A 27,186-nucleotide genomic window follows, 5' to 3' on the forward strand; every position below is an offset into this window, starting at 1 on the left:
ACTACTTTGAAGGCAATAAGATTCACAAAGATGCCCATTCTGGTTTGACTATTGTCTCCTTTGGAAGTCCTGTAATGTTTACAATGCCTAAGTTTTATTGGTCTTGTTCTCTACTGTTTTGTCCAACTTTATAATATCTAATGAGATAGACAAATCTTTTTAAGGAAACAAGGGACAATGTTGATAACCATTGTTAATAACCTTGTACTCTGTTCTACATCATGTGCTATGTCTATCCTTGGTTTTGACTGACAGCTTTGTTTTGCCATATTTGACTTTATTCTCTCCCCCCCCCCAAAAAGTAATAAGAACTAAGGAGTAATAAAATCCAAAATGTGTAAATTTTGTTGTAAAAAAGAGAGGGAGGAAAAAAAAAGAGCTCTAATGGATATAACAGCAAGTGTGTTTAGGGGTGTTAAATAGCTGACTATATTAATGTTTTTGGATCATTGAACACAGCTGCTTGCAGTCTCTCTGTTTGAATGTCTACTTTGTATTCTTTGATACTGTGATTTGAGCAACTATCTCCAAGATGATAATATGTAATCTATTAACAGGTGATTTCTTACTGTTATTTTTTTTTGTAGTTCTGTATTATGTGTAACCTTACACTGCTTTGTTTTGTTTTGTGTTTTTCTCTTTTTCCTCTTAAATAAAAAAATAAAATAAAATAAAATAAAATAAATGATTTGTGAGTCCAAAGAATATAGTGGTTAAAAAATACCGGAGCATAAAAAAGACATGGAAACCATGAAGGTCTAACATAGAAAAGAACTAGAGTCTATATAAAACAGTCTCAAGAATTACATAAGATTGAAAACCCTATTGCATATTGTATATGCAGCAGAATTGGCCAATATGAGAACAGAATATCAGACCTGGAAGACAGGACTAAACTTCATGATTAACTAATGAAAGATAACTAAAGATGGAAAGGTATTATGAAAAAATCCATCCATCAGCTGTTAGATGATACAAAGAAGAATAACCTGAGATTAATTGGAATCAATGAAAAAATCTAGTAAAGCAAAGGGCATGTAAAAATCCCTGTTCACAGAAGCAATAGCAAAATGGAAAAATGGAAAAAGAATTTTACATACAGATAAAAGAGGCATATAGAACTCCAAATAGCAAAAAATCTAAACCAAGGCATGCAATAGAAATTCAACATAAGAACAGAATCTTTTTTTTTTTTTTGTATTTTTACTGGTCCCAGGGATCGAACTCATGACCACACACTTGCAAAGCAGGCCACTGAGCTAAATTCCCAGTCTGAGAACAGAAAACAAGGAAAGAAAAGACCCAAATTTAAGACTAAGGGCAAAATCACAGTTGATTCTGCAGAAGTCTAGAAGATCATTAGTAACTATTTTGATAACATGTGTTCTACTAATACAGAAAATTCAGAAGAAATGGATAAATTCTTAAATACAACAAATTATTAAGCTGAGTAAAGAAGATATAAAAATGCTAGATAATCTAATATCAGTCAATGAAATTGAAGAAACAATGAAAAACTACTAACTAAAAAAAAGCCTAGATAGGGGCTGGGGCTTTAGCTCAGCGGCATAAGTGCCTGCCTTACAAGCAGGCAGTCGTGAGTTCAATCCCTGGTACCGATAAAAAGGAAAAAAGACAAAAAAAAAAAAAAGCCTAGATAGCGTGAAATTTGCAGAATGTTACAGATTATCTGATGTTAATATTCCTCAAAGTTTTTAATAAAATTAAAAAGGAAGAAGTACTCCTAGTCATTTCTGGAAGAAATCATTACTTTGACACCAAAACTAGAAAATTACCCAACCAAAAAGAGATCTACCTACCAATTGCTTTAATAAAAATAAATGCAATATCCTCAACAAGGTACTGGTAAACAAAATGCACCAAATCTTCAAAATGACTGTACTTCATAAGCAAGTAATATTATTCACAGGGATGTAGGGATGCTTCAAAATATGCAAAGCAATAAATGTAAATCATTGCATTAACAAAAACAAGGATAATAACCACATGATCATCTCAATAGATGCAGAGAAGGCATTTGCCAGTATTCAACATCCATTTATGATTAAAAAAAAACCCTAAAGAAAATAGGTAAAGAAGGTCTTTGTCTCAATCTGATAAAAGCCATCTATCACAATTCAACAGCCAACATCATACTAAATGGTAAGCTGAAAATTCTCACTCTAAATTTAGGAACAAGATAAGGTTGCCCACTATTACCACTCCTATTCACTAGAGTCCTCAAAACATTAGCCAGAATAATTAGACACTAGAAAGAAATAAAAAGGAACTTGCTGATATGGTTTTCTACATAGAAGACTCAAAAAACTCTACCAAAAGGCTCCAAGAATTAATAACTAAATTCAGTAGTGTAGCAGGATTCAAAGTCAACACTTAACAATCTATAGCATTCTTGTACACCAATAACAAATTCAGTGAGAGAGAAATTAGGGAAACAATACCTTTCACAATAGCATCAAGAAAAATAAAAATACTTAGTAATTAAACTAATCTAGGATGCAAACACCCTCTACAATGAAAATTATAGTACCCTGAAAAAGGAGCTCAAAGAGAATAACAAAATGTAAAGATATCCACTGTTCCTCCAGGAATAGGCAGAATCAAAATATAGTGGTACTTCAGTTCACACTTTTATTTGTGAACAATTTGGTTTGCAAATAGAAGTGGTTAGCAAATTTCTGTCTTTTGTTTATAAACTGTGCATGAGATGATGAACACGACTGAAGCCATCTTTCCTGCATGAATATGAACATTTTCCAGAATTATGGAACAAATTAAGTTTGTGAACCAAGGTACTACTTTAACAGAAATGACCATACTTTCAACACCTTTACACAGATTTAATGAAATCTCACTCAAAATACCAACAACATTCCTCACATAACTAGATAAAACAATCCTCAAATTCATATGGTACAAAAAGGTATTCACAATAGCAAAAGCATCTCTGGGCCACAAGGGCAAAGTAGGGGCCTCATAAGCCCAGAATTCAAGTTATAATACAAAACTACAGTGGTATTGGGGGAAAAAACAGACTCATGAATCAATGGTACAAAATAGAGGATACAGAACCAACTCCATGTGCACTTAGCTGCCTTATTTTTGATGGAGGATACAAATACCTTTGCCAGAGGATTAGCCTTTTTAACAAATTGTGCTGGGAAAACTGGCAATTCACATACCAAACATTGAACATGGACACATATTTCTCATCATGCACTAAACTAAAATGAAAATGGAATTAAAACAGAAACACAAACTGGTAGAAGATAGAATAGGTAAAATTCCTGAAGACATATGTATAGGCAAAGAATTTATGAACAAAACTTTGGTTGTACAGGAAATATTACAAAAAAATCAACAAATTGGATCATATCAAATTAAAAAGCTCTTGCAGAGCAAAAGAACACCACCAACAAAAGACAACTTAAAGATTGGGAAAAAATATTTGCCAGCTACTCAGATGGAGAACTAAAATATCAAGAACATATAAAAAACACAAGAACCTCCCAATTTTAAGACTCAATTCAAAAATGGGCATCTGAAATGAACAGACACTTTTCCAATGAGGAAGTATGAATAGTCAATAAATACATGACAAAATGCTTGACATCTTTGGACATTTGTGAAATGCAAATTAAAACATCACTGTGATTCCATCTCCAAAAAGTATGGCTGTCTTCAAGAAATCAACTGTCATCGTTTGAGCCTGGATATCTCACTAAAACGTCATGCAGTTATGGAGTGGGCATCTAGAGTTTATGAATGACTCATGGTCCAATGCTGGGATTGTAGTGTGAGTGCTACACTCAAGTGGGTGTGGCCTACATACAAAATAAATCACATAAAGTGTCTTTTCTCTGTGCTCCTCCTCCATTGCTCTTGTTGCTTGTGCTATTTTCCACTGCCATGAACTGTTGCCCTCTGAGCCAGCTGAGTATGGATTGAAACTTCCAAAAACTATAAACTAAATCAACCTTTCCTTCCTTCATTTTGGGTGTGAAGTATTTTGTCTCATCAAGGAGATAAAAGTAACCAACACATCAACCTATAACAAATGCTGGCAAAGCTGCAAGTAAAAAGGAATCCTTCTTCATTGTCAGTAGGAGTCTAAATTGATACAACTGTTGTGGAAAACAATATGGAAATTCCACAAAAAATGAAAAGTAGTAGTTTCATTTGACCCAGCTATTTGTCTCCTAGGTATCTTCCTAAAAGATTTAAAGACATTATACTGCATGATACATGCATTCCCATGTTTATCACAACTCAGTTGATAACAGATAAACCTTGTAAGCTGCCTATATGTTCATCAGCAAATGAATGTATGAAAAATGTGGTATTCATATACATTGAACTACTACCTTGTCATAAAGAAGGAAAAACTTGAGGCATTCTTAGGTACATGGGTGCATCTCAAGAATATAAATTTAAATGAAATAAATTAGGTACACAAATTTAAATATTGTAGTACTTCACTTATGTGAGAAATTCAAAGTATAAATAAGGATCTGAATGGGAGAGAGCTATTAGAAAGTAGGAGGAACTTGTTCAAATGGAAAGCCAAACAAAGATGGGGAGAGGAGAAGGAAAGAATGGAAATAGATTTAAAGAGGAAAAAAACAATTGAAATAAAAAATGAAAATAGAGCTTCTGTAAATGTAGAGAGGAAGAAGGATTGGAAGGAAGGATACAAAAAAAAAGAATTAAGATGCGCTATGTAAAATGAAGCTATAGATAACTGCATGTATGTTTAAGTGTATAGGATTGACAACCATGTTACTAAGTTTTTGTTGGACAGTTGATTAGAACTTTTTGCAGTCTCTCTGTTTGAATTCCCACTTTACATGTTCCATTTTTGTATCTTGAACAACTATTTGTGAAACGACAATATGTAAGCATCAACTAGTGATTTTTTACTGTTCATTTTTTCTCTGAACATATGCATTATGTCTACCTATTTTCTGTTTTGTTTAGTCTTTCTTTAAATAAAATTTTTAAAAAAGATGTACTATGTACATATACACATCCCCCATTGTGAACTTAATCACTATGTTCTGCAAACACGTGTTAAGAAAAAATACAAAAAATAAATAAAAGGAAAATAGGGTTATATACAAAGGAAATTATACAGTAAAAATAACACAAAATTAAAGGGAGAAAAATTAGAAGGGAAAAAAAGAAATAAAGAAAGAAAAAAGATATGAAATATGGCGGAAAGACAAAGGAACATTTCCCGAACTCTAAGAAATGAATGGGAAAGAAAGCAGAAAAGGAGAGAAGAGGGGGAAAAAGCAAAATAAAAATATTTAAAATAATATATACCCTCACAAAACCAAAAACAAACAAACCAAAACAGGAAAGAGAGGGAAAAAATAAATTCCTCTGTGATTTCTAACCTGTGGCCTTCTTCCTTTCTCACAAGCCACTAGCCAGGAGCAGGGGAAGAAAGTGCGGATTGCTCCTTCTTTCGCATTGTTTTGTCTCTTCAATTTCTGTGTAAGTTCCATTTGTCCCATCATATCCTTCTTGGTATCCAGAGATCTACCTCCTTCCTTCTTTTCTTTCCCCCAAATTGTTATTTTTCCAGCATCTGTATTCCAAGTCTTGGAGAGTTGTTGTTTACCTCTCCACCATTTTTTCTAAAAGTCCTCAGATCAATTTTTGTGGTATAGAACCCAAGGCTTTTACACTGAGCTATATCCCCAACCTCCAGGTCCCCTCCCCCAACATATCCAGGTAGGACTCGAATTTGCAATCCTTCTGACTCAGTCTCCCAAAACACTGAAATCATTGGAATTATAGGCAGGTGCCTCCATGCCCAACTTCTCAGGCCATATTTTGTTTAATTTAACACATATATATTTTAAAGGATGTATTTTTTTGAGACTCAGTAGTGTGTATCCTGAAATACATGCATAGGTCAGGGAAAATGTTAGGAGAGGAAATAAAAATGGTAGAGAACCATATTTATTTAAAAAGGGAAATAAAGATGGGAAAGAATCGACCACTATTACAGACTCTATAAAAGAATGTTTATGACTCTGTAATAACATAGCTCTGTGTTTAACTGGCGCAAGTCATTTAAATTCTCTAGGTCTTCACTTCTTCATTTGTAAAACATAGATAACAAGATTTTCTTTAAAGTTTTTCTCTGAGGAATGAAAGAACATATATTAAGTATTTAATAGTGCATTGCAAATCATTAAATTCATTCTTTTTATATTTTTGTGCCTTTTTAAGTCAAATCCACTCTTCAATGGACATAAATGCTTTTTTCTCTTTAAATAGCACAAAATCTCTTATATGTTAAGATCAGATTTGTTCATTCTATTAATATGTGAAGCAATGTGTTTTGATATAGACAAGTGTGCTGCTTTTGTTTCTTGAAGTTGTTAAAGCCACACTTTCATATTTTTGAAAAGGCAAAAAAAAGGAGTCTTTATTGTCTGTATCATGTTATACCTGTAATCATTTTTTGACTCTCAAAAGTCTTCAGTTTGTCTTCCTGTTAATAGTTTTTCAGAGACCATTTTGGATCTTTCTTCTAACATATCCCTTTGGGCATGGAGGACCTAGTTGGTGAGTTTCTCTAGAGAAGGTGTGTAGGAGGAGGGGGAGCTTGGAATTTTGTAGCTTTGCTTCAGAGCTGCATTTTGATATGCAAATGTTCCTTTTTTAGGAGGTTCACCTTTCCTAGAATCTCAGCAGCATGGAGCTGAATGTCTTTACTGTCAAGGAAAGTAAGCCAGGGTGAATGGATTTTTTTTCTTCCTTGTCTTTCATCTGCCCTGTTTCACAAGGCTCAGAAAAATTCTAAGTGATCAATGTAAGGGAAGTACTAAATTCTTCCAGGTTTATATTGTAGATTGTAGATACTTTTCTTTAGCTTCAGGAACAGTTCTGGCAGCTGGTAGGTGTTGGGAGCTGCTGAGCTACTGAGAGTTCCCACCTGTGGATCAGAAAGCACAAATGCCTGAACAGGAGTGCCCCAGGGCACCAGAGTGCCTAAAAAATGCCCTGAGGGCATGGGGTGCTGGCAGTGAATAGCTGTTCCAGCCCTAAGAACGGGGGAGAACAGAGGGTGTAAGAAGCAAGCTAATTAAGCAAATGGCTTGGTATGACAAGGGTGTAAATAAACACATTGCAGTGGTTAAGCAGTCTCTTCCTCCCATCAGAGAAGGCCTCCTCCAGACCCTAGCTTTCTGTCTCTATCTTTTATTTTCTTCATCCTTTTGTCATTCCCCCCACCTACTTTGAGAATTTAGCTCTCCCGGACACTGACAGGTAGCGGATACTCTTGTTTATATGGTAGCAAAAGTAGGGAAGAAGGTACTCCTGCTAAGACATTACGTAGGCCATATTAGGAAAGTCAAACTCCCAGCATCTGTTAGGGCATCCTTTTACCTATGAGGTAAGAGAGAAAAGAGGACAATGGACAACTTTTGTAGGAGTTATAATTTGTCTATCAGGAATATTTTTTTTAATTTGCAAAAGACAGCAGTTTTTTCTTGGACTGTAAGTAAAGACTCAACGTCCTGTCTCAGCAGCCGTGTGAGCCATGTATAGAAGACAGGACTCGCAGGGATATTATTTGCTGGTGAACATCTGGAAGTGGAATGGCTAGAAGTATGATCAAAAACAACTGATGCTTCGTTGTTATTATAAGTGCATTTGTTTGGGCTCAGGGAAGCATCACTTAAAACTACAAAGAACAAATGAAAGATGCATTTACTGGTACAAGTTACTCTTTCACGCAACCCTCTTTCCCTATTCCCTGAACTTTCGGTTACTGTGTAACTCCACAGGTGCCTGTTTAAAGTCTTATTCTAAGTTTCTGTAAAAAACAAACAAGAACATTCCTAGTAGAGTTGGGGGAAATTTTTCTATAGAGACAGAAACACATTAATGTGAGGTTTAAGATGATTTGCTGAATGTATAGTTGTAAAAATGTGAAATTGGTTTGAAATACAGTACATGTTTGAATTTTCAATGTTTATGAAGTGTTAAAAATGTTCTCTGATCCCCTAAGTTTTCATGTATAATAATGTCTTTTTGGACAGAATTAGAATCTCATGCTTAGTGACCTTGGCTGCCTGCCAATAGAAGCACCTGATAAGCTCCCCCCTAAATTCAAGGCCTGCTTGCTAAAATTTCTTGAAACAATGTAGCTTCACAATACTGATCCCTCTAACAATCAAAGAAAAACTGCTGCCCTTTGCAAAGCAAAAACTATGTTCTCTATAGATAAATTGTAAATCCTACAAAAAGTTGACCATTTTCCTGAAGGCAAAAGAAGTAACACAACAGGGTACCTTGGCTCCACCTGTCCTTAAAAGATTTAGTGTATTCTGATTTTTAATTCTCTCCTTCTAAAGGCCTATATATTGTAATGTTACTTTGAAAGAAAGAAAAGAAAATACAGTTGAGATCCCACAGGCTTACTAGTGAGATACAGAACTCTAGTGGGCAGCAGCTGGCCTGGTTGCGGGGGTATTTGATAATGAGAGAACAGTTGTTGACAACCGCCTCTGCAGTCTTTTATGAGTTGATAAAGATGAGAGACAGAGAAACCATAAAGCCAAAAATAAATATTCTGTTGTAGTTTTTCACTTTTACATGCCATTAAGAGAGCAAAATTGTTTCCCTCAGCTTGGAATGATAGTACATATCTGTGATCTAAGTTTCTAGGGAGGTTGAAGCAGGAGAATCACTTGAACCCAAGAGTTCAGAACCAGCCTGGGCAACATAGCAAGACCCTGTCTACAGAAACAAAAAGGCTTTCTTCTGATCATTGGCAATGACCACAAATCAAATATACTTTGGTAAATCAAAAACAGTTGCATACTTAGACACACTGAAATATGCTCTTAAAATAAGCTATAAATGAGAGAAAACCCCACTGAAATGAGTAAGACTTGGCTTTTCTGACTAGCAGATGAAAGAGCCAGGCCAGTTTTGAAGAATAAAGAGAAATGGAAATCAGTCACCTGAAGACCCCATGCTGCAAGTCAACCTGGCCACATACACACTGGTCAACAACATTGGCTTGGCAGAAAAGCATGTTACAATCAATTAAGTCTGTCACACAGTCAGTCTTCACATCCATAATGAAAGAGTGTCCTACCTGAAATGAGTTTCTGTCAGTTAATAAACACCAATGAATGAGAACAAAGGAAGCTACAACTTTCCCTAAGACTAATATAACTGCAGCTTGAATTTATAATAGAAAGTGTATATTGTCAGATGATATCATCCAGAGTCAGATCCACTGGTTCATTTAATTGGCGCCATCAGGATACTGGGGATAATAAAATCTTCTCTTATATCCCAAAGATAGCTTCCAAAAAGTACTTACTGCTGGGAAACAGATGGCTAGAATGGGATGTTGGACACAAAAGTAAGAAAACATCCTTCAGGCTAAGAAAGACAAGAAACCAATTAAAGTTCTAGATCATGGACACTATGGAACTGGCTAATATGTTAGGGGTCCCAAAAAGGACACTGACAAATTTTCCATGCAGGAAATTCTACCAGGCCACAAAAAGACCACAAAACTTAAAAACCCTGACTGTAGTAGATAAGTATCCCTGGACAAGTTTGGCATTTACCATGAACAAATAGGAGGCAGCCCAAGAAGACCTAGTTTCTTTGCTAAAGTTAACGCTATTAAAGTTAGTGTTGATGCAACACTGTCGACACCCTCTATTTACCCAGATCCCACCCTCTTTAAGACAAAACAGGACTAGAGCTGAGACTGTGGGGCTGGAGGCCTTACTTGCCAAATTTGTTGAGGACTTGACAGCAACCGAAGTCTCACAAATTTTTCAACCTTTTTGAATACTAGAATGCAAGGCACTGTGATGCTAAGAAGCACACATGGACAGAGTAAATATGATAGGCTAAATGATGCTCTAAAAATGTTTTATCAGTTCCCTGGAGACTGGGATAGTGCTACAGAGCAAAAACTAAGATGTGATTAAGCAGTTTTGAAATGGGAAGATAATGTTGGATCGTCCAGGTGAGCCAAATATAATCACAAGAGCTAATGCAATCCTTAAGAGAGGGGGGCAGAGTAAAAGATGCTATAGTCCTGACTTTGAAGGTGGAATTAGGGACCATAAGCCAAAGAATGCAGGTGACTTCTAGAATTTAAAAGAGGCAAGAAAATTCTTCCCTGACATTTCCAGAAGACATATATACTTGGCAACACTTTTAGATTTCTGATCTCCAGAACTGCAAAATAATATATTGTTTTGAGCTACAAAGTTTAATTTTTTAGTGCAGCAATAGGAAATATGGCCCTAAAATTATTTTAACTAGACTCTGGAAATAAATCTCAAATTGGATAATGGTCTTATACAACCTTATATATGGTTCATTTGGGCCAATACACACTCAAGTGGTTGTAACACGCTTGCCTTGATTGTAAGGACTATTCCTTGTGATGAAATCACACAATTAGAATGGTGACAGTGGTATGAGTGCATGACCAGAAGAAGCCTCCCAGATTTCCATAATCCAGTCATGTAATAACGACAAAACAATAAAGAGATCAGAATGGGAAATGATGGTCACTCTACTAACCTAGGGCTAATGGTGGCAGAGGTACTTAAAGAAATTATATAATCTTACACTAGCTTGCATACCTGGTGAAAAATGGCAAGGATACTTGACACTTTACTGTGGACTACCATAAGCTTAATGCTTCCTTACTCTGCCTGCAGTTCCAAACATATGTGCAGACTGTAGGACTCCAATGTGTTTGATATTTCTGATGCCTTCTTCAGCACCTCACTGCGTCTCTAGATGACCAAATTCAATTTGCCTTCTTTGGGTCAAATTAAAATATATTGGACTATAATAAGGAAATATAAACTTTCCCATAATTTCTAGGTTGAGACCTAGAAACAGACTGAAAAACTTTACCAGATGTATTTGGACCAATACATTAAGACACAATTGTGAGGGGCTGGGGGTTTAGCTCAGCGGCATAAGCACCTGCCTTGCATGCAGGCGGTCGTGAGTTCGATCCCCGGTACCGATAAAAAAAATGAAAAAGACAAAAAAAAAAAAAAAAAAAAAAAAAAGACACAATTGTGATTAGAAAGGATGAGGACAAGATACTACCTTATGTATATGGCTAATATGGAGGCATTAGGACTAGATGAATTGCCCTGACAACAATCAGCAGTAGCAATCCAAGTAATGTTTTTGGGAAACTTGTAATTAGATGCCTAAAGAACATATCCCTGAATCTATTTCAAAAAATACCTGATGATCTTAAAACCTCCAGCAAATAAACAAAAAGCTCAACAGTTAATAGTTTTGTTCAGTATTAGAGGTACTTCATAATTCACATGAGGATCTTGCTCAGCCTATTATATGAAGTCAGCTGTAGTAACCTTTAAATATATTCCTGAACAGTGAGCCCTCGAAACCACCCAGTAACCTGTGGAGACATCTACTCAGGTCAGTCAGGTCTAAGGTATACTTTGAGTTACAAGTGTCTGTGATTGAAAATTATGCAGACTACAGCTTTAGACAAAAAATGTGTAGTGGTTAGGCATTGGTACTTCCTGTGGTTTTGGACTTGGCAATAGCCTGACATGTCTACCTATTATATCCCATTCGACAGACTACTACTAGCTGTTATCAGGAAATGATAGACTCAGAGAAACTAAAATAGCAATACAATTGTTGTAACAATCTGAATTCCCTAACATGAGATGGATCACAAATGAGAACACCAGAAAATTGAATGTTAACCATTGCCTTAGTTTATTTGCACTGCTATAATAAAAAGTCACATAATTTATAAATAACAGAATTTTATTTTCTCATAGTTCAGAAGTCCAAGCTGAGGCATCAGCAGGACTGGTTGTTTGTAAGGGTTGTATACATCCTCTGGAGAAAGGAATGCTATATCTGACAGAAGGCAAAAGGTCAAAAGAGGATGAAATCTCTCTCAACCCTTTTTATAAGGACATTTAATCCATTCATGAGAGTAGAACCCTCATGACTCAATTACCTCCCCAAGGCCCCACCTATCAATGCTGTTTCAAAATTTTCAATATGAATTTTGAAGGGACAAAATCATTTAAACCACAGTACCCAAAGAACAATTATTAAGTGGAGGTAAATATTTAGAAAAAATAAGCTAGGCATTACAGTCTCATGGTATAGTTACATGGTAAAGTGGCTGCTCAAGCTCCCAATGATATTGTCTCAATGTGTGGTCCATATCAACACCTTGGGCTTCTTGGGGAATTAAATTGCTAAGGTCCTTGGCTTGGGTCAGAGATGGAGCATCTAAGTTCAAGATCAATGGAGGATAATGGATCACTGCTGTTGTGCAGCCTCCTCCCCCGCAAAAAAAATGCATACACAACTGTGCATGGAAAAGGGACCTCTGCATGGAAAAGGGACCTTTGCCCTGAAAATTATACCCTGTTATACTTTCAGTGACTCATGTGTCAGAGCCAAGAGGAAGGTAGTATAGTGCCTGGCAGAAATCATGACTGGATCACAATCATAACTTGATAATCAAGCCTCCAGCTTCTATGGAGATGAACTTATGGCATGAAATTATACAAGACCCATAATGTCTGTTTTGTGACTCATGTGAACACCTATGAAAAAGGATTCTTTAAAGAAAAGCATAAATAGACATAGCAAGATGATTAAATATGCACTGCCCATAAAAAGATACCTGAATACAGCATACCTGGATATAGCAATTGCTAAGATATGGTAGTTTATAGTTTGGAACTGGACCCAAAAACAAGACATGATGGCCTGTCAGATGTTTTTAAACTAATAGCTACACAGCCAAGTAGTAAAAGGAACTTGTGGATATACAGTCAGTCCTGGCAAGTTCTGGCAAATATACTGTATAGCCTTCTTTCCTCTTGTGAGTTTTGCTGGACACTGACATCCATAGACAGTTTTTCAGGTAATGGCATTCCCATCCATATCTACTTAGCAAATGGGGATTATACTGTTTAATACCTTTCAGACTGGCTATGTTGTATATTTGGATCTTCAGTATTTTCTGAACATTGATATTGCCTTTATAGCAAAAAGTGAAAAATAGTACACAGCCTTTTAAATATTCATGGACATTTTATTTCCTATTTAATCCCCAATCAGCTGATGTCAGGGAATGATAGAATTGACTTTTTCTGGCACTGGGGATGGAATCCAAGTCTTCCTGCAAGCTAGCAAAAAGCTCTACCACTGAGTTAAACTCCCAACTCACAATGGACTTTTAAAGGGAAAAATTTGGATAATTAGCCAAAGCTCAGCTATCGGTGCAGCACACCCTTATGATAGACCATTAAGGGTCTAGCTACAGTAATTCCTCTGAAGAGTACCTTCTATTTAAATAAAATGTTTAATGATGAGGTTGGAGAACAAAGAAGGGAACCCAGGGCAACTGTAAGGAAATCCAAACCGTGATTCATTCTTCTCACTATATTTTTCACTTCCACATCCATTCCTGAGAAATCAGGCAACTAGAACTCGCAGGAAGCAAGAAGATGTGAGGTTGAGAGACTAAATTTGATGTTTATTTTGTTTTTTGCTGGATTTGGCTGCTGAATTATAGATACTGATGATAATAATATTAATAATAAATATGAGGTGACAACACCTAATATGGTCTGGGCATGGCTCACACATCAGGAAGTAAGAAATAACTGAGGCCTATACATATGTATAAAGAAGATACTTCTGAATCACACAGAATTGAGATTAGAAATATGGTTTTGTTAGGAGGCTTAAAAAAATGGTGAAGTAATTGTTGCAGAAGCCAGTCATTCTGATCATGAGGCTGTAGAAAGAGAACTCTGGATGACAGGAAGACAATACAACCGACCCTAGTCAAGAGTGGGGAGGGAGATGATTAATCTCTCAGCTTTAGTTCACAGGGCATCTAGCTAATTCAACAGGCTGTTGCCACCATCCACAGCTTGCTTAACTGCTGGCCAACAAACATCTTAATCAAAGAATTCTCAGAAATGTCCCAATATTTGCTGACTATGCAAAAGAACAATCTCTGCTTGAAAGAACAAGATTAACACTCTGGACACTAGTATGTTTTGCCTTATCTTGTTATTGCTGGACTCTTTCCTATGTTTTTACATATTGAACTGGCTTGATCAGAAGTAGCTGAAGTCTATCCTACAAATGGGTTCAATTATTACACTGGGAGTTATAGTCATGGTTCCTCTTGTCCAGTGTTGCCTAATTGAACAGAAAAGATTTGGAACAAGCCTTAATTGGGGTATCTGAATGGGTGGTATAACAAAAAAATGTAACTCCACTTTTTATCAGTTTTGAATGCTGAAAGCTTTGAAACACTTTCCCCATTTGCCCATATCTAGAAAAGCTGATTAACAAATATAAGTGTATCCTCCTTTGATTCTCTGACCCATTAAGTAACAAATCCAAAGTTATATTAAATCCTTGGAGTTTAGAGACTGTATTCAAGAACTCAGACCCCAGGCAGGAGATTTAGCTCAGCACAGTAAGCACCTGCCTGGCAAGTGTGAGGTCATGAGGTCGGTCCTTGGTACCAGGAAAAAAAAAAGAACTTGGACCCCATGGGAACTTCTTCCATGTATATAGTTAATACAGCCCAATAGAAATTAAAATAGAGGCATTAAGGATTGAAACCATTACATAAGACATATTAAAGAACATGATTATCCCTGCTGTGTCTTTAAGTCTAATTAGCTTGCTATTAAACCCAGAATAAATGAGTGTTCCTTATGGTTTACCATATCCTTAATGCAATGGTCTCATCTATTAAGGTTTCTCTGATTAGTATTTTAATATTATGGAAATTAACTCCACCCAACTGGCAACTGATGAATATGTTGGTACTACAGATTAGGTCAACACATTCTCTTTAATGCGTATTTCAACGGCCTCTCAACCCCAGTTTTCATTCTTCTCCAAAGGGACATGCTGTATCTGTTGAGTTATCCAGATAGTAACTCAAAAACTCTTCCATTTCATACAGCCTTTGCAAGTAAGGCCTTAATTTCATCTATTTTTCTCGGGGCATGGATATGAAATTATATAGATAACATTTCTGCTTAAGAGAATCCTTTAGAAATAGGACTTACAGTCATCCTTCAGTATCCATGGAGGATTAGCTCTAGAATGCCCATACCCCACACATCAAAATCCTTGGATGCTCAAGTCTCATATAAAATGCTGCAGTATATACATATAATCTACACACATCTGCCCATATACTTTAAATCATTTGTCATAATTATAATACACCATACAATGCAAGTGCCATGTAAATATTTGTTATACTGTATTACTAAGGGAATAAGAACAGATATGTTGAGTGCGACCAAGGAGCTAATTTGCATTGTCCAAATACCTAATGCTGGGCTTTAGAATAAGATATTTGATGCAGTCTGAACTATCCTTACAAGTTTTAGGCTATCTACCTCACAGAGTACCATAATCACTTAATTAAACTTGTTACATTCAATTAAAGAGACATGACACATTTTAGTGGTCAAACAACCAGGGAGATATAAAAATGTGTACTTACATTATACTGTATTACTGTAAATGATCAGTAAAGATGTATTTTTAAAAATATTGTTGTAAACACCAGATACAGAACCTATGGGTATGAAAGGCTGACTGTTCAAAGAAGAGCTCCAAAAAGTAGGCAGCCAACTTGTTTTACACATAGCACAAGGTCTCACTATCTTATCTACATTCCTCAAAATTTGATACACTGAGAGTTGCACTATATCTGACAATGAAAAAAAAAACAAGAGATACTGACCTTCTTGGCACCCACAACATTAAAATAAACTCAATTTTAGGCCTTTTGGGGTTCTAGAGTAATATGTTCCTCACTTATAAATTTTGCTTTGGCCCGTTCATGCCACGCTTGTAAATAGGACCTCGAATGGAGCCCAACAAAAGGCTACAGAACTTTTTTGTCCAATTACAACACTCTAGGCATTCTCACTGATGCCTTTTCTCCTCAAGAGACTGCTTCATTGGAGTGGACTCTGCAATCTCTTCTTTCAGTTCTTGGCATCTTTAAATCACTCATGGTGACCATTAGTAGCCTACTGCCTTCTTATGTAGGCAATCACCCTCATAAGCCTCATGTTTATGTCATTACAGTGGCAGCTGCTGGATGCACACTGGAGTCTTCTGAAAATAGGCTCCCATAGATCCTTGGCACGTGACACTGTATTTACAGCTAATTCTGCTTTGGATCTTTGGAGCAGCACCTATACACTTGCCACAACACCAAATCTTTTTTGCTACAGGATGGAGCCAAACCTGATATACCACAATTGTAGGTAGAGATGGCCTCCCTAGCCTTTTGCTGTAATCCATTACTGCTGGATGAAGTAACTCCTTTCCCAGACCATTGGCTACTAGTGCACCCCTGTAAAATCAGCTGAAGAATAACAAGAGCTTGTGCAATTAATGTACACACTGTCACAACCTCACACAATCTCAGTGGACTGTCACTTTTCATCATTTAAGGAAGGTGACTCAGATAAAGAACTGAACCCATGGATCAGCACAATGGGCCAAGCTTCAGGCTATCATCTTAGCAGGGGAGGTTCCTGGCTACTGGCCTACTCATATCACTCCTATTGGTCTTCAGAGTTCCAGATACATTGAGTGCGACCAAGGAGCTAATTTTCACTGTCCAAATACCTAATGCTGGGCTGTAGAATAAGATATTTGATGCAGCCTGAACTATCCTTACAAGTTTTAGGCTATCTACCTCACAGAGTACCATAATCACTTAATTAAACTTGTTACATTCAATTAAAGAGACATGACACATTTTAGTGGTCAAACAACCAGGGAGATATAAAAAATGTGTACTTACATAATTTTTTACATAAAATTGACAGCATTTAAGAACCATTGCTCCTTGTTTCCTTTCAGCCCTATACCTTGGCAAGCTAATAAAAACCCTGGGTGCTCTGTCCTTATGATTTCTGATAGCATTTCATACCATAAAGGCCCCCGCTTGTAAACTGGAACACTTATTCTGGGCCCACATCCAATTATAATAAAACTACCAGCAAGTCTTCTTTTCTTGCCCTCTCAAGACTTTTCAGATTTGCTTTTAAAAGCCTGACCTGTTGTCTCAAACAAAGCTTTTTATGTGAGTAATAATCCTGTGAATATCCTGATAATGTGTATTTGACATCATCACCCTTGCTACTGGAAGCAAATTTTATGTTGAGATCCATTTTGTATCTTCAGAGAAGCTACAACAGGGGACCTGTCTGCCACTGCAGCTAAAATAACTCATGGTCAAATATCTTGTGATTCTCCCAGATGGGAGGCTGTAAAGCCATGTCCTACTCTCTTCTCTATCTCCCCTAGGAGGCAGTCATGGACAATTTTCTCCTCACCAGTATCTGATGAGGCATGGAATTTTCTACCCTGTGACCTTCAGAACAGGGATGATGCCAAATATAAAACGACTTCTTCGTAGCTTTGAATTGGCTCCTCAGCAACAGAGCATTTCATTAACTAGCATTATAATTAAACAACCTGTTTTACTTCTTTATTATCTTTTAGGGTATATAGGACAAGGACCTGAGGGGCTCGCACTTTTGACTCATTTTTCTTTGCACTGTTCAAGTAATGAACTTACATTAGATTTAGATCTAAAAGTAGTTCTTTGCATCTTTACCAGTCAAATCAGTCAGGCCAGGGCCTTCTGTGTATGAGCTTGTTACTCTATAATCCTAACTGCTATGTATTTTTTCCTGAACTAAAATAATGTAATGACTAAATATTGTGGGCTTACCTTGTCCTGCAATCATTTGGATAAGTCACTGAATTATCTAATGCAGCTGTGTGGCCAGTTTAGCACCTTATCATAGTATTTTATAAAGCAAAGAAATTAGGAATACGTTGGTACTAAAAATTCTGACATTGGTACTAAAAATTTGAATAATGAAACATAGACAAAATATTCTTCTGAATAAAGATAAACTAAATCACAGCCTAGTCTTATAGTGCCTCACTACTCTTATTTTTCCAGTAAACAAATATACAATTTAAAAAAGCATCAGTATGTCTTTTACAAGTAGGAAGTATGGCAACCATTTATATAATAAATTTTCTATGAGCACCATATGTGCCATGTTCCAGGCTTTGTGTCAGATTCTGAGGAATACTGATAAGCTAATTTTGGTCTCGGAGCCAGAATTCAGGAGTTTGCAAGGCAGGGAAATTCTGGCTAATAAGCACAATACAATTTTGAGAAGAACTATAATATAACAATTAATTTGGTAGTAGAAATGAACAAGGACAGCTTCTCAGAACCAGTAGTTTGCAAAGGGGTGCTATAAATATCCTATTTTACAGATGGTAAAATGGAAGAGTAGAGAGGCAAAGTAACCTGGCAGAGGCCAGACAGTTTCTGGTCAGGCCAGTTATGACCCATGGCCTGTTTTAATTTACCACCACCACCCATTTTCCTTGGCTCTACTTCCCTCCAAATTTAAAAAGTCTAATACTAAAGACATAGTAGATTCAAATTAGAAAACAACTTTTAGGGAGTTAAAAGCTGTTCTGATATGTCCTGGTGCCTTCTGAAAAGGAAACCTTGGAATTGAAAGTTCGGCCCTGCTATGAATAGAAATAAGCTCTAAAGTAAAATTTTCATCTCTCCTTTTCCAGATAACAGTTAATTCTAGGCAAATGCTTGTCCTTAGGATTGAAAACACACCTAGCAGGAGAAAAGGTAGCTTCATCATCAGTTCATCTTCCCTAACAACTAGAAAATGAGTTTTATTTCCTGGGAGGGACCTCCATTTTTTTTTTACTTTGTGTCTGCTGATTTTAACCTACAAAAAGTCAAGACTGACCTCAGGTCTGTGGATATGAGCAGAGCTTCACTACCTCTAACCTAAGACATTTTATCCTTTGCATAATGAGTCTAAGAAGTACAGAACTTCTGTGCGCAGCAAAATTAACTATTTACTTTGCTCTATGCACTACTTCAAATATAACTTTAGCACACCAACAATGAGCCCACTGAGAAAGAAATAAAAAATACCATTCACAAAAATTAAGTATCTAGGAACTAACCAAACCAAGGAAGTAAAAGACCTCTACAATGAAAACTATAATACTGTGAAAAAAGAGAAGAGGACATCAAAACAGATAGACATCCCTTGTTCCTGGAGAGGCAAAATCAATATTATCAAAATGGCCATATTAGCAAAACTGATATATAGATTTAAAAGTAGTTCCAATCAAAATATCAACAGCAGTTTTCATAGGCCTAGAAAAAAGCAATCCTAAAATTCATGTGGAATCAGAAGATATCCAGAATAGCAGAAGCAATCATGGAAAACAACAGTAAAGCAGAAGGCATCATAATTCCAGGTGTCGTTATATTACAAAACTACAATGATAAAAACAGACACATAGATTGATGGAACAGTACAGAATGTAGAAATATCTCCAGGCATATTCAGCCATCTGACGATTAGCAAAAGGGCCAAAAACATACGTTGAAGAAAAGATAGCCTCTTTAACAAATAATGGTTATCTACATATAGAAGATTTATTCTAGACCTATGTCTCTCATCTTGCAATGGATCAAAGACCTAGCTATTAAAACTGAAACCATCTGCTGGAAGATAAAACAGGTAAAACTTTTGAAGACATAGGCATAAGGAACACTTACTGAACAGAACCCCAATTGCACAAGAATTAACATCAAGAATCAAAAAACGGGATTATGTCACATTATAAAGGTTCTGCACAACAAAGGAAGCAACCAAAAGACTGAAGAGACAATCTACAGAATGGGAAAAAATTTATCTGTTACTGAGACAAAGTAGTACATCCAGAATATATAAAGAACTAAAAACAGTTAGACTTCCCCAAAATAAGACCCAATCAAAATCTAGGTAATTGGTACCAAAAAAAAAAAAAAAAAAAAAAAAAAAAAAGAAAGAAAGAAAGAAGAAAAAAGGACATGGAAATAAATAGACACTTCTTAATAAGTACATGGAAAAGTATTCAACATCTTTGGTTATTATGGAAATACAAATTAAAACATTGTTGACATTCCATCTTATTCCAGAAAGAGTGACTATCATCAAAAACTCAAAACACAACAAATGATGGCAAGGCTAGCATGCTGATTGTGAGAATGTAAACTAGTACAACTACTATGGAAAACAGTATGGAGATTCCTCAAAAAACTAAGAATAGTAATTCCATTGGACTTAGCTATTCCACTTCTGGGTCTTCCTAAAAGAGTTAAAGACACTACATTACAGTGACACATGCATTCCCATGTTTATAGCAGTATGACTCATAAAAGCTAATCTTGGAAATAGTCTATATGAGCATCAATACATGAATGGATCAAAAAGTGATTATATATATATATATATATATATATATATATATATATATAGTGTGTGTGTGTGTGTGTGTATTTTCCAGCCATAAAGGATATATTAATCTATTTGAAAATGGATGCACCTTCAGACCACAGTACTAAGTGAAATCAATGACACAGAAGGTTAAATAGCACATGGTTTTCCTTATATGAGAAACAGGAACTATAAATCAAGAGCAAAATAAAAGATAATAAGAAATGGGGGGGTAGTCCTCTTGTAGATAGGAAGGGGACCTAGAGATGGAGAAAGGAGAAAGTAATGGGGAATGTGAAGTAATTCAGCTGTGACATGTACAAACTCCCCATGATGAATGTATTCATTATGTATCACAAACATGTAGTAATACTATATATACATAAACTTTAATTGATGTATGACAAAAACATATACAGCTACTCTTCTTCCCTAAAGCTGTTCAAACAATGGCATTGTACGGTTTTACAATATTACATAAACTTGTTTCTTGGAGATTCCACTCCTTTTTGATACTGGTATGAATTGAAATGTAATGTCAAAATCCCTGCTCAGCAGCACAGATGAAAATATTCTGTTTTCAATAAGTATAAATAAGGATTAACTTTCCCTATTTTGATAAGCCAAATTAAAAGAAAAATTCCCAACAATGGTCTATGGTAAAGGGACTACTACTTCTGAGACCAGAAGCGACATCACATAGCCAAAATTTTTTAAATAATATAAAAAACTACCCCTCTTTTTCTCTTTCTACCTTATATATTAGCTTTAATTAGAAGAACTAAAATAATTATTTTTATTAACATTTTATTATAGAAAGTGTTAAACATACAAAAGTAGATATAAACATATACAATGAACCATCATCTAACCATCACACAACTTCAACAATCTTAAAGCCAATCTTATTTAAATACCCCCAATGTACTCAATATCTAGATTTAGTATATTGAAGCAATTCTAAGACAGCATATCCCAACAGTAAATATTTAAATGTAAATAAGAGCTGGTTTCCAACATAACCACAATATCATTATCACAATTAATACCATATATCCAGTCAATATTCACATTACCCCAACTGTCTCATAAATGAATTCATTTTACAGTTTGGCCAAGTCAGGATCCAAATTAGATCCATGTAAATGTTAATATGTTTAATTCTCTTTCAATTTACAGGTTCATTCTTCATCTCTTTCTTTCACTCTTGCTGTTTATTTCCTGAAGAAACTGAGTCATTTGTCCTGTAGAGAGATTCTTGAAGTCAGAATTCTGTTGATCTCATATCTATAGTGCACAACAATATATTTCCGTCCTCTGTATTTTTTATAGATTAGGCATTTTCTAGAGGCATGGTCAAATTTAAGTTCAAAATTTTGGCAAATATATTTCATAGCTAATATACTGCCATCAGGAAGTACATGTCTAGAACGGCATAGACCTATGTATCAGAATTTTTGCTAGTATTGCACAGCTTCCTTGAAACAGTTGTATGACATCTGATATAAAAAGCCACATATGTGCTAGCTTAATGATAAGGAGGTGTTACCACTCAATGTCATTACAAAATATTATTTAACCAAATCTTCAATGATGTCTACCATATTTCAGGTGATACCTTATTACTCACGTGTGCGCACACACACGAAGCAACTTCCTTGCAATCAAGGTCATATCTGGTGGGGAAAAGGTAAATGACCATATAACCACAAAAAGGCCACAGGTGCCAAATATAATTCTGTACAGATATAGTGGTAATGCAACAACCTGGACAATGAAAAGCCATTGTAATAACAAGAAAGACGTGTCCAAAAAGCATAGGATGAGCTGTGTCACTGGGGATGTCAACGAGCTCACCTGTGCTTCACAATTCCATTCACCACTGGGTTCACATACTTGATTCTTTCAAAGTAAATCTGAACAACATCTATGCCATTCACTTAAAAAAAGATAATCTTATTAATAGGATATTACTGGTTTATCAGTTCCTCTAGTCAACAAATACTTATTGAGGATCTATTATGGTTCATCAACCACTTTGTATTAGAAAAGGCTTCAGTGAATTATCCAGCACAGTTCTACTGTCTGGGTAGAAGACAATCTACCCAGAAAACAGATTGTTCCAGGTACATTATAAAGATGAGAAATCAGGAATACATGGACACTAGTAGGTATTTCTAACCTGTGAATCAATGGCAAATGTCTCCAAATTTTAGCCACTATTCTAAGCTCTGAGCTACTGTTCTATAGGGAGGAGTCAGAGTTGATATTCTAATAGGCCAATAGTCCATCAGAACATTAAAATACTAAAATGATGACAAAATCATTTGTTTTGTGAGGTGCTTCCATGAAAATGAATTCTGAAAATTAAAGCTCTGGGAAACTGTGAAATACTGTTCTAAAACACTATTTTTCATCTCTTTCAAAATTAACAGCTATTGGGAGAGAAACTGTTATTTCTTACAACTGAACTCCATTTGAAAGTAAATAAGAGAACAGTATCAGCTTCAGAACCCTTTGAAACCATCTGTCCAAGAAGGGCCACTAACACTGTTATTATTATAAACTTTCTTTTTTTGCTCATATACACACTTCAAGTTTTACTGATATTTCTGGCACAAAAGAAAAGTTGAATGCTTCACACAAAATCAATTGTAGGAAACCATGAAAAAGAATTCTGTAAAGGCACTCCTCATCCCTTCTTTCTTTCAACAGTGATTTTTATCAACAAAATATAGGTTTCTTAGAAAATACAACACAGAGATTTTTATCAGGCATACATACCAAAATGCCCTTTGCTGCCCTTTAAATGTCTTCAAAAACAGTTTTCAAGTGTAGGCACTTGTCCAGTGAGGGGAAAAGGTCAGTCCTTTAAAAACGTGCTTAAAACAAATTTCTACTTCATATTTGAAAGTCTTATTTATCATTAATAAGTGCATTGAATTTTACGTGTGGTATGCATTGAAAAGATTCAGGAGTACACTTTCACAGCAATCATCAACTAAAAATGCATAGATGCTATGTAATAACTCTATAATGAGAAAAAAATCCACCTGTGCATCAAACTTTTGGAGAATACACATTACAGACACCTGTTTACACTAAAATTTTCACATTAAGCCTTTTAAAATCAAAGACTATATCTTTTCATTTAATTTTTCCTAGATTGAATTTGATAAATACATTTAAAAAGAACTACTTGTGAGAATTTAAAACTTTACTTTGAATTGTGGTAACTTTAAAAATGATCTGTTGAAATTTAGGAGTGAAAAGCCTAGACAGTGTTGCAAATTCCATGAAGTAAAGATATCTAAATGCTAAAGAAAATCTTAGCAACCAGTAGTATTCAACTGTACTGTTTCTGAATAAAACAGATAATTTTACAAGGTAACAACACTTGAAATTTGGTTAACATTAAAAGTACCCTTTCCACATCTGTAAAAGACATACCTTAAAAGACAAAAATAAGATTGTTCACTATTATCTCTAACAATGTCATGTATAAGTTGAATATCAAAGAACATTATATTTGTGTCATTTTACATGGATCCAGTTTATGTATGAAATACAGCAAAAACTATTTCTCTAATCTTAGTATACATTTCACAAAATCATGGGCTATGTAGAACACCTACCATTTAACATTATTGGACCATTATTAGCAATCTTATTCAAACCTTCTGAATATTTAAGTATTATAATAGATACTTGGTTATAACAGTTATTATAAAAGGTATTTTCTATTCATTCCTTTGGAAATATTAACTTTTTTTAACTATTTTATTCAGATATGTTTATGGCAAGCAGCTTATTTTAAAGAGTTGAAGCAAATATGAAAAACTGTTCAATAAAATTAAAATGACCACTTACTTAAAGATAATCTGAAGGAAAACAAAATATGAAATTACAGATATTTCCATTTATAATTGATCTGCAAAAGAGTTTTAACATGTTAAGTGTCACATGTACAAACTTTCCTCCAGCTGTAGTCTATTAACAAAGCACAGATCAAATCCACAACAGGAACTTAAACTCAGGCAGCAAAGTGCAAATATCTTTATACAAAATCATTTAAAAACTTACTTCAAAATGCTTATTATTAGTCAACAATGTGTAAGACATATGACATACAGTGGTTAGCCAAACCAGCAGAAAAACTGCAAAACCAACTTTCAAAAGAGGATTTGCTTTGACTTATTAAGGACATGTCCAGGAAGAATCGGAAACAGAATTCCAGAAGACCTACCCATGGGATTCTTGATCTCAAGTAAGGATTCTAGTAAACTAGGATACTAGTAAAAGCACTGAATTTACTACCCAGAAGATTGTCGTGTGAAAACAAAATATTTACCATCACTCTGCAGAAAAGATTGCTCAGGTGTCCCAGCAATTTGAGAAATCTGTAACAGCTGAACAGCAATAGACTTAACTCAACTGGGATGCAACCACCACCAAAGATTCCATTCCCAGGGTTCCTCCTGCCAGTCCTGGACCTCTAACTGGGTTGTCACTCAATTCAAATATGGGAGCTAACTTTTTCTCCAAAATCAACTTGTGCAGACAACCACCCTTCTTCGGAGTGTCCAGGAAGGGAACTGGAAGTGGAGCCGGCAAAACCGCATTCTAGGAGACATACGCATCAAGATCTGTCTGGCAAGCCATCTCGCAGAAACACCTGCTGTATCAGGTGATATGGAGAAGTACACGTTGTGAAAAAGAAATGTTTGGACATATCACATGATCGATACTTGACAGACCAAACACATTTCTGAAAGGGGCACACGGGACCCCATCCGTGAGGCTAAAATTACAGTTGACGTTAGCAAGAGCACACAGGACGTAAACTTTCCAATGTTTCTTTCTTTTTTCTTTTCTCAGTTTGAAAGGCAAGTTTCCACGAAACTCCTGCCCCAGAAGGGCTCACAGAACAGGAACAAGGCTGTGGATGAGAAAACAACTGAAAGGGATAAACCAAGAAGACGCCAGCACAACCAAGCAGGGAGAACTTGACAGGCTTCCACGGCGGTGGGGAGGGGGCGGGACACCCCCAGCACCCTAGCGCCAAAAATGTGCACACACTCACAGGCACAAACGTCCATCAGCGCAATGCGCGGGGCGGCTGGGAAGCAACCATCGGGAGGCGCTCACACGCCTCCCCCGCACCCTCACCGCCCCACCCCACCCCGAGAGCCGGGCTAGCGAGGGCTAAGGCACCTTTACGCGAAATCCCCTGCGGCTTTGGGTTGCCCAAGGCCCGAGCATTTTATGGTGTCGCCAAGAGGCCATTCTTCAAAGCAGCTGAAAAGCGTGCAAATTGTCCGAACACAGTGCCCGGCAACTGAGACAGATCATTTGCAAGCGAGATTCAGAGGTCTGGCTGCCCACGAAACAAAAGAAGCCCGCTCCGGCCCGTGCGACGACCGCACATGGCAGGAGAGGCGCTCGGGCGGCCGCACCGCTGATCTCAGGGGAGGCTAGCGGAGGGGTCCGGACGCGGAGGTACGTACTAGGGAGCGCTCTCCAGCGGCAGCGGCGGCTGCAGCGGCGGCGGGGCGCCCGAGTTGCCATCGGTGGGGGAGCCGCCCAGCTTCAGTTTCTCCAGGTACTCAGCATGCACCGGCTTGTGGCACTGGAGGACCCTGATGGCATCGTCGATCTTGAACCACTGTCGCTTCCTCCCGATGCTGAGCGAATCTTCCCAGTCTTCCAGCAGCTCGGTGACGGTCAGGACGTACACGTAGGTCCTGTGCTTGCGATCTTGGTTCTGCTCGAAGACGCCCAGCAGACGACCCAACTTCCCTTTGACGCCTGCCTCCTCGTACACCTCTCGCACGGCCGCGCCGCCCGGCTCCTCCTCGGGCTCCATGCCCCCGCCCGGCACGATCCAGCGGTCCGGGTACCGGCTGCTGCTCACCAGCAGCACCTCGTCCTCGCGCTCGCTGCGGAAACACAGGCAAGCCGCACGCTTCTTGAAGCCCTCGGGGTCGTAGGTGCGCGTCTGGTTCGGCTTGCACTTCATCCTCGAGGCCGCCGCCGAAACGCCTGGACAGAAAGGGCCTGGCGAGCGCGGGAGCGCGGGCCAGCGGGCGAGCAGGCTAGCAGGCGAGCCGCCCGGCAAGCCAGCCAGAGAGCAGTGAGCGCGGATGAGCCGGGGATTCCGCTGAGAGGTGCAGCCCGCGGACGACTAGGCGCGCATGGGGCGGAGGCGGGGCGGACAAGGGGCGGCGCCTGAGTCGTCCCCCGGGCCGGTAGCGGCCTGCGGGCACGCGGAGGGTCCCCAGCCCGCAGCCTGATTGGAGGCGCCGCTTCCGCCGCCGCCCCGCGCTAGGCAGCCCGCGACTCTGCTCGCTGTCCCCCATGGCGCCGCCGCGCGCCTGCCTCTGTGCGGGCCTCGGGCCACCGCTCCTCCCCTCCCTCGACTTTCCCCCAGCCCCAGCTGGGGTTGAGAGAGGTGAGGCAGGCGTGTTCCCAAGCGCGTCCACCATGCAGGGCGAAGGGGCGGGGATCTCCCCGAGCCCCCAGAACGCAGCGCCGCGGACGCACTGCGCAGGCGCCCCGCACCTTTGGGGCTGGGAACTCCTGCCCGCGCTGAGAGATGCTCTGCATTGTGACTCTCCACTGGAGTCTCTCCACGTGTGCCTTCAGGCCAGGTGCTGCTGCTCTCCCTGGCCCCACACAGGTCCCTGCTCCTTTGCAGGAAACACACGCGCAAGCCTTTGTGCACACAGTGCCTTGA

At 37.7% G+C, this 27,186-nt stretch overlaps 1 protein-coding gene across 2 annotated transcripts; it reads right to left on the reverse strand.

The window, feature by feature from the left end:
* Nucleotides 1-21,282: 21,282 nt before the first annotated feature.
* Nucleotides 21,283-26,925, reverse strand: Nudt11 (nudix hydrolase 11). Of its 2 annotated transcripts, none has more exons than XM_063245860.1 (2): nt 25,958-26,925; nt 21,283-21,694 (listed from the first exon to the last, which is right to left on the reverse strand). In XM_063245860.1, coding segments are annotated over exons 1-2 (513 nt in total). In that variant the 5' UTR covers nt 26,470-26,925; the 3' UTR covers nt 21,283-21,693. The 2 variants fall into 2 exon arrangements, with proteins under 2 accessions (XP_063101930.1, XP_063101929.1); XM_063245859.1 differs by lacking the exon at nt 21,283-21,694 and adding an exon at nt 24,350-25,389.
* Between the last annotated feature and the right edge of the window lie 261 nt (nt 26,926-27,186).

Source organism: Cavia porcellus, unplaced genomic scaffold, assembly GCF_034190915.1.
Source record: "Cavia porcellus strain 051 isolate PalLab524CR breed Dunkin Hartley unplaced genomic scaffold, mCavPor4.1 scaffold_3, whole genome shotgun sequence".
NCBI classification, from domain to species: Eukaryota; Metazoa; Chordata; class Mammalia; order Rodentia; family Caviidae; genus Cavia; species Cavia porcellus.